The 12,718-nt window shown below is 41.0% G+C and overlaps 1 protein-coding gene across 1 annotated transcript in view; it reads right to left on the bottom strand.

Annotated features, from left to right (window-relative positions):
* Positions 1-12,718, bottom strand: part of LOC308333035 (voltage-gated delayed rectifier potassium channel KCNH4-like) — a 90,402-nt gene that overhangs the window by 32,445 nt on the left and 45,239 nt on the right. The window contains exon 9 of the mRNA XM_080789221.1: positions 2,800-3,046. Within this exon, the coding sequence (XP_080645347.1) occupies positions 2,800-3,046 (247 nt within the window). The remainder of the gene's footprint in view (positions 1-2,799; positions 3,047-12,718) is intronic.

Below are 12,718 nucleotides of genomic sequence, written 5' to 3' on the forward strand. Positions count from 1 at the left end.
TGCGTTTTCTCTCATTGACTCCAGCTCCGGCAACTCACTAAAGTTTTAGTTAACGGTTAAGCGTTGGTTTATTTCACTGTTCTGTCAACACTTTCAACCAAAAAAGAAAAAACCCGCCAACACACAACAACGTCTAAATTAGCCATCAGTCATAGAGCGCTTGCCGTGCACATTTGTGATAATTTAGGCAATACTGACAGCAGTGTTGTTTATGGTTCAATTCACCCTGTACTCTGTGCCTTCCAAAATGATGCATCACACAGTGTCTGGGTTGAACTGATGCTATTTCAGTCTACTGAAATAATACCCCTATCTAAATGCTCATCTAAACAATCCTTCACCGAGTTTGATGAGGATAAAGTTGTGTTATTACTTGACGAAATGCTACAATAGGTAAGAAAGGCTGTTTCTCACAGCTTCTGTAACAAGACAATATCCTTCCACACAACGTCCCAGGTGGGTCTATTATATATTGTTGCTGAAGCTGTCGTTGGGCAGAAACTGTTTCATCAGAAATGGGAGAACATTTTTCATGTGTTCCAATGCCATAAAAATGTACCTGTAGTTATTACAAGCGCCTGTTAATACTTTTCATTGGTTCAACATTTAGAAGACCCACAGAAACATTTAACCACTTTGACTTTCAAAAGTGTTTCAAATATCACAGAAATAGCAGAACTACAAGCTCATGCCGTGTTTGTGTCTGTCTGAGACATGATTTGCAAGAAGAAGAAAAAAACGTAGAGAATATTTATTTTGCACTTATCCATTAAAACATAATTTATTTGTATTTGTCTCCTTGCTTTTTGTTAATGTTATCAACTACGTTTTTCAAATTGATTTGGAAAATTTCTGGCAATTGGTCAAAACAGACTCTGTAAAAGTAAATTTAATAGGACAAATGTGGCCTCTGTATCGTGATACGTATGTATCTATTGTGAGGTTGTAGGTAATACCCAGCCCTATTGGAGATACAGCGTTTCAGCAATGATATACAGTACTGTACGTACTGTATATCCATCATTCTGAGATGGCCTGGAACAATGTGTTAGAGATCTAATCATCAGGGCTTCACTTAGCGGCACATGAGCTGCGAAACAGAGACTTTGATCACAGCAAAACATCTTCCCTGTCAGCCTAAAGTCAATGTTTATAAATAATGATGTTCTACTGTTAGAATGATAGATTTGGACATGATAGAGTTGTGATGATGATGGACATTCTGGCAATGTAAATGTGGAAGATGACATTGTATGCTTGTGTTGTTAGATTAAACATCCACGCCATATTATACCGTTTGATTTTGAACCGATTTCATTGCTTTGGCCGTTGCGACATTAGCAGAATAAAATCACATTTTATCTACGATTGAAAGTGATGTCTAAATCACAGTCAGTCACTTAATTAATGCAATTTAACATACCGGTAATCATTTCTTATTGAATTAGAACATTTTATGAAGAAAATGTGCGCTTGCTTCAGCTTGAAAGGCTAAGAAGTCAAAAGTATAAAAGAGCTTAGACTCTGTAATGTGATTTTCTGTGGTAGCATCACAGATAGTGAAAATATACTGTAAGTAGGCTTATTTATACAGGCAATTTCTAAGTGACTGGCAAATGTATTTGAGAAGAAGGTTCAGAATGAATACTATGATGATGATTGTACTTTGCCCTAATGCAATTCCAATCGAGCCAACACGCCGTGAGTTCTTCACTGCATGGCTCCCTGAATGCCAAAGATATGATTTCAATGGTTGGTTTATTTGCTACTGGTTGGTTTATAAAAATGGTTTGGGGCTAAATACATTTCAGATTTTTACATCATGACCAGAACTCTTAGGTCATCTGCTTTCAAAACGGAGAAGCAGCATTCCATTTTTATGCAACACAATATCTACAACATGCTCCCAGAAAACTGCACGGTTGAAAAATAACTCACAGTTCTGTCAAATATTTAGTTTGCCTTTAATTGAGATTTAAAAAAATAATAATATTTTTGCATCTGCTCTGTAATTTAAGTTTTATTTGTACTTCTTTGTTGTTGATTTTACTTTTCAAATGTCCTTTTACAGTGCATTTCCTTTGCTTAAAGCAGCACTACGTAACCCGATTTTATGAATTGAAATGTATTGTATGTAAGTATGTTAATACAATATAACCTATACAATTGGGGAAGTTGTATTTTGGCTCCCTGCTCTTTTATTTAGACATGTCAAAGGTCATGTCTCACCTAGACACAGTATCTGTCATGAATTTTGGACACGATAAAAATTATCCCCTGAGCAAGCGGGCAGGCTCTATTAGCTCAATGGTAAAACGGTCAGGATTGCGCAGGAAACCGGGATAGTAAAGTTACATAAGGCTGCTTTAAAGGACCACTTCACCACTTTTCAACCCATCTTCGGTCCTCACTAATGTTCATGATAAAATGCCACAACTGTTTTCTACTCGGTCTGTACCTCATGTGGGCAGTTCAGAAACCTGTCCACCAGTGACATTATCGATGGAGAATCTAATAGAAGCGGCAGGCTTCCTATTCCTGAAAATATCGCTCTCACGATAATACAAATCTAAATAATAATAATCTTAATAATCTAAATCTGCCTAATGATGATATCACTGGTGGACGGGTTTCCTCCTATGAGACACTGAGTATAGGAAAAGAAATGTGGTATTTTATCGTGAACATTAGTGAGGACCAATTATATTCAATGTTTTACGCTGCTATACAAATAAAGTTGCCTTGTGTCTACAATGTCTCCTCTCTCTCTCCAGTATTTAAGAGCGTTGCGTCTCTCACCCAGTATGAAGAGCATCTCGACGGCGATGTCGCTCACGATGGTGGAGCGCGCCGCCGTCTCGGTGTCGTCGTACGGCGTGAAGCAGACGTTGTAGGGCACGGTAACGGCCACGTAGAAGGTGGCGAGGAGGATGAGCCAGTCCCACAGCGCCTTGGACACGCTGTAGTGGAGCAGGATGAAGCGCGACTTCTGCACCGTGGCCACCTTGTACTCCGGCAGCGACGACGACGCCTTCTCGAACATGCCCTGGAGACAGAGTAAAGTATAAACTATAGCAGTGGTTTAGAGTAAAGTATAAACTATAGCAGTGGTTTGTCTGGAGACAGAGTAAAGTATAAACTATAGCAGTGGTTTAGAGTAAAGTATAAACTATAGCAGTGGTTTGTCTGGAGACAGAGTAAAGTATAAACTATAGCAGTGGTTTATACTGGAGACAGAGTAAAGTATAAACTATAGCAGTGGTTTATACTGGAGACAGAGTAAAGTATAAACTATAGCAGTGGTTTATACTGCAGGAGACAGAGTAAAGTATAAACTATAGCAGTGGTTTTATGCCCTGGAGACAGAGTACAGTATAAACTATAGCAGTGGTTTATACTGGAGACAGAGTAAAGTATAAACTATAGCAGTGGTTTATACTGGAGACAGAGTAAAGTATAAACTATAGCAGTGGTTTATACTGGAGACAGAGTAAAGTATAAACTATAGCAGTGGTTTATACTGGAGACAGAGTAAAGTATAAACTATAGCAGTGGTTTATACTGCAGGAGACAGAGTAAAGTATAAACTATAGCAGTGGTTTTATGCCCTGGAGACAGAGTACAGTATAAACTATAGCAGTGGTTTATACTGGAGACAGAGTAAAGTATAAACTATAGCAGTGGTTTATACTGGAGACAGAGTAAAGTATAAACTATAGCAGTGGTTTATACTGGAGACAGAGTAAAGTATAAACTATAGCAGTGGTTTATACTGGAGACAGAGTAAAGTATAAACTATAGCAGTGGTTTATACTGGAGACAGAGTAAAGTATAAACTATAGCAGTGGTTTATACTGGAGACAGAGTAAAGTATAAACTATAGCAGTGGTTTTCAACCAATTTAACAATTCTTCTACTTTCTCCAATTAAGTAATGCAGACGATAATTGAACTCTTGAGTGTACACTCTCAAGAGTTAAAGATCTATAAGGGTCCATTTGGTTACCAACTTTCCATCATTTAACTGGGGACCACCTCAAGGACCACTGGTTGAAAACCACTGAATTATAGGATTAATTTCAAAATGATCGTCGTCACACACAGAACCCTCCATGGCCAGGCACACTTTGTGAACGGCTGCTCCAACCTTACGTTCCCAGAAGGTCTCTGAGATCCTCAGCCCTGTTGGTTATTCCTATACACATAACGAAATCGATGGAGCCTTTACTAGTTTCACCCCCAGCCCCAGGCTATGGAATGACCTCCCCTTCCACCTGAATCTGTGGCCTCTGTGGAGGCAGGCCTTTGTAACGTAGTCCTGTATTGATTTCTTGTTTTTCACCATTGCCGATTGTTCTGTTTTCTGTCTCCTTTCTTTATTGTTTTATTGTTATGTTTTGCTTTTATTGTCTGTGAAAGGTATAAATAAAATATACTTTCTTACAGAGAGCACACAGGGTGGACACGTACTAAAGTAAAGTCAGCAAATCTCAAATGCTTTCATCTCAAGGACAGCCATGTTATTCGAGATAGTTTTAAAAACAGCAGATATGACACGACGTGAGCTTGTATTTGACAAGCTGAATTTAATATAGTGTTAAGGTGGTTAAACTGATTTTACACAGATATTACAGGGGCATTCAACTGTCCTGTGGGTCAAATGCGGCCTGCGGAGCGCCCCCTTGTGGCATCTGGAAGAAGTGTGAGATTACCATAATGACAGTAATCCTAAATCATATTGCATTCAAGGGCTTTTGGAGAGAAATGAGACAGACTCCAGTCACGTTAGACTAGAGCACTGCAGAGGGTGCGTGCGTGCGTGTGTGCGTGCGAGTATAAAAGGTTGGGCAGTACTCTTCTGAACGATCAATGAAAGAGATGCACAAAGATTTAAAAAAAGATTGTAACAAAAATGTTTTAAAGAATAAATAAAATTCACACCTGTGTGAAGTGAGGGGTGCTCTTATCATCGTACATCATCATATATCATCTCAATCCGGCCAATCACAATTTGCGTCCTCACCTCCGTCATCAATGTTTGTGTTTACACAAACACACCCTCAAAATACAACACTAGGACGACCCTGATGGGCGAATGGTTAGGGCTCGTCACATAAGCACTGATGCCTGTGTTTTTTCGTAAATGAATGCCCTACTTGATCATACTACAGCGTCACAGGAATTCAAAAAGCATCAAAGGTAGCAGATCTGCAAGCTTGAAAGGCGGCGTGAAGAGACATGTTTTGAGTTCGTAGCTCTCCTACATTGGAATCCTGGAAAGTAACAGTTTTGGACATATTATGTGGCTAGCCGACAGAGACGTTATATTGGACACAAGAAAAGTGGAATAAATGAATAAGTTGACGATGCTAAATGAGCTGTCAAAATAAATAACACTGTAGGGTTCAATGATGCTGTGCCAAGAGTTCGTCCAGAAATAGATGCCAAAAATGTCAACACCTCATGTGAAGGCACACGGATGCTGAGGGTCCAATAAAATATCCATATTAGCCTATGAAAAACAAAACCAAAGGGAAAAAAACCACAGCACTGTTATCAGGGCGAAACAGACTGCCTACAAACAAATAAACTTGTTAAATAATCATATAAAATCACTGAAGGGGAAAGCTCATTAGCAACGTCTAGTTTCAAAAATAGACCATCTTTGCAGCCATTTTGATATGAAATAGTAGGGAAAACACATTCCATTCAGGTCGGACAGAGTCAGGGTGTAGCTATTGTGCATGTTGGCTCACTGGGAAGGCTCTCCTACGCTAAATGGAACCTTAAATTGTATCAATGGTAACACCTGTGTCTATCCTTCTATTTCATGTCAACATGGCTGCCTCTAGTTCTCTGCTGATGCACTGGAGTGTCATTACAAGGACATTAGAGAGACTGGCACATTGTCCAAATACCACCTCCACCACATTTAAAAATGTAAAATTCCTTGTTACGAATTGTTGGATTAAGGCAATCCAATATGCGGAGAACGTGCCATCACGGCTGGTTCGGGGACTCTGGCACACATATACTGTAATGAGCCCGCAGATCTCCACAAACGGATCCGTGCATATAATAGGCTTAGCCAAGTTAACGAGACAGAAGATGAAGCCATTGCCTTTGACAGTGGAAGGGAGGGGACAAAGAAAAGACAGTGCTAAACGAGCACATCCGTTGGCGAGAACAATGAGCCGGGCAAGCCGAGCTACTAGAGAAGCCCGCTAATGAAGTATTACATTGAATTTGCCTTGTATGTGTCTGTAGCTGTTACACACTGCTCATGCAAACTCCTAAATGAGACCTCTCGGAGTGGTAAGATAGATGTTTGCTCAAGGAAATAATTGAGGGAACAATTCAACTCCAAGAAGAGCAGAAATACTGGGAGAATAATAACATGTTACACATGCCATACAATCCTGAGTGTTTATTTAAAAAATGTAAAATGTGAAAATCGGTGGAATGAAAACCGGCAAACATTCCTGAGAAGAAGCACTGCAAAAAAGCGAAGAAAAGTGGGAAACAACCGCCAGAAAGAATCAATATCTGAATAAGTAGCATCAGCAAAGATACAAAAATGACTCCCTATAGGAGAAAACAAATCTATAATAAACAGCCCTTCTGGAGAGAAAATAAATCAATGAATAAAACAATTATTTTCACTATAATTGATATAAAGGTGCAAGTGGCTCGTAATTTGTGGAGATTGACCCTTGGAGCCTCTGGACAGGCTGGTCTTAAAATTGCCCATTGCCTCCAGGAAAGACAGAGAGAGAAATGACGTAGCATGAGGAGGGAGATCAAGGGTGGCCTCACTGGCCTGACCAGCAGGAATGCCAGGAGAATTACCAGTCAGCTATAGCTAGTCTGTCTGTAGGACGGCAGGTTGTGGGCGGTGGGTATTATCATTATTTGGGGTCTTTGGCTGACTGGCCCACAGTGGAGGAAGATTGCACACTGCGGCTTCTTTGAACAACAAAAAGCAAACTTGCTTTACTAAAATGTAGGGGGGGAAAAAACAAAAAACAATGTCCTGGAATTGGTATATGAGACATTGGGGAAAAGTTTACCATGACTGTGAGAGGCAAGGGAGAATAGCTCACCAAACTACTAAAGTTGGAGTAGTTTAGGACCTGTATATAAAATGGTAAAAACAGGAGAATAAATAGAGTTGGCTGGCTATAAAATGGATTTATTCAGCTCAGAGTTACAGCTACAGTGTCGTTACTGTGCTCCACAGCCAAGATGCTCAATAACCTGCCACTATACTTGTCATTGAGTGTGAACTGGCTCAGGACTAAGACAAAGAAGGTGTGTGTGTGTGTGTGTGTGTGTGTGTGTGTGTGTGTGTGTGTGTGTGTGTGGTCTGTGGGTTTAAATGTCTGCTTATGAGTTATAGAGAGCACATTCAGTACAGTACAGCAGAGATTAAAATAGGGTGCATTTTGCATCCCAAAACGCAGTTTATAGTTAAAGGACACAATAAAACAACGACCTCTGCATCCACGGGATGCACTACTGTACTACTGGATAAAAGACCCAAATAATCATATTATTTGTACATGTTGTGTATGTTGTGTACTGTATGTTGGTCGTATGTTAAGTCTGCTTAATGTTGAGTGAGAAAACAATGTTAAACATTGAGCTAATCATGTGGGGACCTCAAAATCATTTGGGGAACCCCCTGGAGGTCCCGACCCACAGGTTGAGAACCACTGGTCTGGTCATTGAAGCCACTACATTTGGGTTTCGGCTACTTTGTATTTACTTGATTTGATAGGAAAGTTGTTGCAACAATGTCGGACTATATCCGTGTGAGAGAGTGTGCACAATTACACATTAGATTGTGTGTTAACCCTGTTAACTAATTAAATGAAATGCGATGAGGTTTCGGTTTATAAACTATGTTATAAGCCATATTTGAATACAACCAATCAGCCACCGACCAATAAAAAGAAAGACAGAAATGACAGCTACAGTAGCTCTCTGACCTGGCCTGAAGGAATTTTGAATATGAAAGCAAGGACAAAGTGTGTGAATGTGTGCATGACTGGTTGAATTTAACTCATTCATCGCTTTTAAGAAGTGCCAAAAAGTCCCTAAGCGCCAGTCTCTATACATTTTTTTATTTAATTTAAATTTTCATTTTTTTGTTTAAAAAAAAAAAAAAAAAAAAATTTTTTTTTTTTTTTTTTTTTGGTCCAATGTTATACCCGTCTGAAAAAGACGACAAAGACGTCGTTGGCGCTGTGGGAGTTGCTAAAAAAGAGGTCAATTAGGTCGTTGGCAGACATTGAGTTAATGCACCGTGTAAAGCGCTTTGGATAAAATTATTGCCACACAAATGCACCATTCACCATTTAGTTTTTACCTCGTTCAGTCTATCAGGCTTCTATAGGCAGAGCTACTCTGCTCCATTAGCAATTACAACAGTTCCAATGCTGTGCTACACAGCGACAGAAAGAAGCCTGTAAGTGGACTAGCAGGTGTTTAGTCTCGCGTAGCCAGACACCTATTCCACAATCTCCGAGAGTAAGGAAGTTGGAATTTCCGTAAAATATATTTTAAAATATCTTTACATGTATTTATTTTATTTCCATTTCTGCTATAAGGTATATATATATGCTTAAGAGGATTTATAATTATATTAGAAAGAAATTGCGCGACTGTAAAGACGAAACAGAATTAAGTGGGGAGGAGGATCCACTTCCACTTTATTGCTTACTCATCATGATAGAGCTGCCGTTGCTCCAGACAATTTAATTGATAACACTAATAGTTACTTGGGGAAAACATACAGCTTTGACAGAAATGTAGGGATACTAAGCCAAATGTATACGTACCCAAAGCTAACCCAAAGCTAACTAAATCTGTTTAAATAGTCAGGCAGAAGCGTTATGGGATAAATCATAATGCAGGAAGGAACATCCTGTCTGTGCGTTGTTATGGGTTCGATAAATAAAAGGTTTGGCAGCACCAACACACAGTAAAGTCTGTGAAATCCTCAGTGTTAATTAACCCATTTCAAATGTAACCAAACAAATTAATTTGGTTCACTACTCAGTTGAATCTGATTGAGGATTTCACAGTGCTGGAAAATGACGAGGAGGGCTTGCCGAGTTCTCTCAGCAGCTGTGGATTGTTGTAATGATGCTCCGTCAGTCAACAGTCAGCAGAAGCTGGACTGTTTTTCTTTTATTAATTTGTCTTACATCACCAGCAAGGTCAGGTCCTCAAACCTGACCTCTGTGGCCCCAAAGGCAAGTCAGCCGAGCGTGGCCTCGTGATTACAACTGGAACCGCCCTGAGCTGCTGGGAGCCGTCACTGGATGTCGTACGGCTACAGCTGATCTCTGCGCGTCATTAACTCTACGTTACGCGTCCCGGCATGCTTTGAGCTCCGCCACAGCTTGGGCGAGAGAAGACTACTGTACACATGGCTCAAAACATGACTCGGAAAGTGGCAACACGTGATCTCCGAGGCACAGAAAGAGCCAGTGTTGCTACCCTCACGACAACTATAGCGCAGATCCTTAACCCCATTAAGACCTGAGGACGATTCTTCACATGACTTTTGAATCAGTAGTTCTCGTAATTCAAAACAATTCCACGACAATCCATGTCAAATATTTTACAACTTTACAAACTGAGCTTGTACATCTCCCATTTTTTTATGGATTCGTATTTACAGCCTCAGACACAGATGCTTTCCCGGTATGGGTTAAAGTATCCCAAACTGATTTCAGATAAACAATACTAATCAACTTATTTTTTCAGTAGTCCTGATCGAATGGAAATTGACGTTTCTACAAATGATGACTTGGCATACTGAACATATTGTGGGTTTATTGCATTCAAACCGAAATACCTAATTCACTGTGAAATTGTGACTATTGAATGTTGGTAACAAACAACATTGGTAACGTTGATAACAAAAACATTCTACAATGCCTTTCCAAAACATATGTGAGAATGGCATCACTGCTTCCGTTTGTCCTTCTTGGAGTTTTATTTACAGCCACAAGCCAACAAGAAAATATGCTGATGCATTTGTAATTTAAGTCTTCCTCAGCATGTAGGCTACAACAGATGGGCTCTTCCCTTTAAAAGGGCACATCACACCATCAACAGGAAAAACAGGTAGTGTAGGTAGGTCATCTCACACCGTAATAAGGACATAGAGACATTGTAAAGGTTTGCCATACGGCAAACCTTGAGTCTATAGTGGTTCGAATAAAAGCATCAGGCTTTGCCGAGTGTCAACACGAATACAATTGTTCGTGTTTGGGGGAGGGAAGCTGGGCAGAGAGGCTGGTCTTTGTCGCTGTACTGCTGGAGTGTCCTCCCGATGGTGGCTCCTCTGGCAGGTGAGCCAATAGGGTACAATAGCAGCGGCAATGCATAAATGCGTGCGGAGGAAGTAATTGTCACAATGACGAAATGGGGAGAAAAAAGGGGTAAAATATGTGGCTAACTCTACGTCTCTACTTTTACCTACACCGCACTAACACCGCAATTGTTTTGCGATGCAAAACAATTTCAAATGCATTGCAACATTACACGACTGTGTTGTGTACTACATTTAAGCTGGCACAAACGCGGTTCTATAAGAGTGACAGCGATAAAGTCAGAGCGGGAGATACAGAGAAAGAGAGAACAAGAGAGGGGGGAGAGACTAAAAAGATACAGAGGATCAATAAACCATTTGTACCGCGTGAAAAAAATAGGCAGCAGGGGCAAATGAGCAGACTATGGGGAAAGATTGAGGGAGGAATGGATGTGTAAAGAGTGAGAGAAGGAAATAGGAGGGGAGAGAGCATGGGGTGGCATCTGCAGGATAAAACTGACAGGAGAATGGGGGGAGAGAGAGAGAAACAGAGAGAGGGAGTGAATGACAGAGAGAACATCTGACAGAGGAGAGAGAGAGACAGACAGACAGACGGAGCAAAGGGGTTCAAGTTAAATAGAGGGGTGCATTGTGCACGGAGGAATGGATGAGGTTGAGAGAAAAGAAAGCGAGGCCTGCATCCATCTGCGTTGTCCTTGACAATATCATTGAAAACATGTAGTATTCTAATGAGATTTCATCGTTTGCTCACTCGCATCGCTGGCAGTGCGGATGGGCAGATGTGATGGGGTGTAACAGTACCACAGTAAACAATCATTCAGCACTGTACAGAACTACCTATTCATTATTTAGCTGCCAAATTTAGGTCCGTAATGTGAAATGTGACTGTTCTGTTTCAGCAAATGTAACTTAAGGTACAAAAGAGACTAAATGCAATGGATTGAAATGATCCATTGTGGATCCATGAGTGTGTGTGTGTGTGTGTGTGTGTGTGTGTGTGTGTGTGTGTGTGTGTGTGTGTGTGTGTGTGTGTGTGCATACGCGTGTGTGCATACATGTGTCCACGTGTCATTCATTCTTTTCAACTCCATGGAGAAAAGTAAAGGCTTGGCACGATTTCATGTATTAGAATTAAATGAATACCATCAGTTTGAGAAAGATGCACTTGTCTCTGTGTGTGTGTGTGTGTGTGTGTGTGTGTGTGTGTGTGTGTGTGTGTGTGTGTGTGTGTGTGTGTGTGTGCGTGTGCTGTGAGTGTGTGGGTGTGTCTGTCGGGGGAGATGTTCCAACCTGCCTTCAACTGGGGTCTTTAACAGAGTTAAGCTAACATTGTCTGGCTGAGTTTGGGAGTGGGGGTTATAGCAACCAACCTGGAAGGCGCCTGCATACAGTGTGTTTAAGTGAATGTGATTGTGCATGCATGTCCTTGTGTCGTGTGAACATAAATGTGTGTTGTGTGTGTGTGTGTGTGTGTGTGTGTGTGTGTGTGTGTGTGTGTGTGTGTGTGTGTGTGTGTGTTCGTGTGTAGCAGGGTAGAGATGCAACCCCCTAAGAGAGGTGAAGACAGAGTTCTAGTTCATAGTAAACAGTGTATTACCCACCATATCTCATGCACACACCAGAGTGCTGCTGCACAGTAGCTAACAACACCAAGGCATTACATCATCAATACGTGAAACTGTGCCCAGCGACGCAGTGGAGGATTATAAGAACATATCTTTTCTGTCGAGCAGAAAACTCATACCCGTATTCAAACCTTGTGCGTACTTTCGACCTAATTGATCATACTACAAAAGCGTCAAAAGTAGCAGCTGAAGTAAACAGTTTTGGACATATGAGGTTACCACCCGACAGAGATGATATGCTGTACATCCATGAGATTCAGTGTTTTCTTCTCGAATTTTCAATACATTTGAAACGCTTTCAATTCCCATTTGGCGCTCTTATCGATACCAGCAATGCGTACTACTACCAGTAGTCCTACTGGTAGTAGTATGCAGTGCTGAGGGCGAGAAGCGACCTCGCCCTTTAAGCGCTGACGCTTTGGCATGGGGGGTCAGATCAACATATGGAATGAATTCTGTACTGGCCATATATGGAGCGTGTCTTGAGTGTACAGGGTTTGATGAGGTTTGATCAGGTCAGCTCCATATATGGAGATCTAAGGGTGGCAGCGGTGGCAGTGTCTTGAGTGTACAGGTAGGACCGGACCTTAATTTTCGGGCCTGTTGAGAACTCTAGTTTTCGCCAGGCTGCACTAACTAGAATGCACTCTGATGAGCTGCCAACTTGCACTTCACACACAAGTTGCCGATCAGCGACGCCACCATAAATACACAATCCCTGATTGACTGAGGGTGTCAGTGTCACC

The sequence above is a fragment of the Protomyctophum bolini genome (assembly GCF_963924005.1).
Source record: "Protomyctophum bolini genome assembly, chromosome: 18".
Taxonomy (NCBI): Eukaryota; Metazoa; Chordata; class Actinopteri; order Myctophiformes; family Myctophidae; genus Protomyctophum; species Protomyctophum bolini.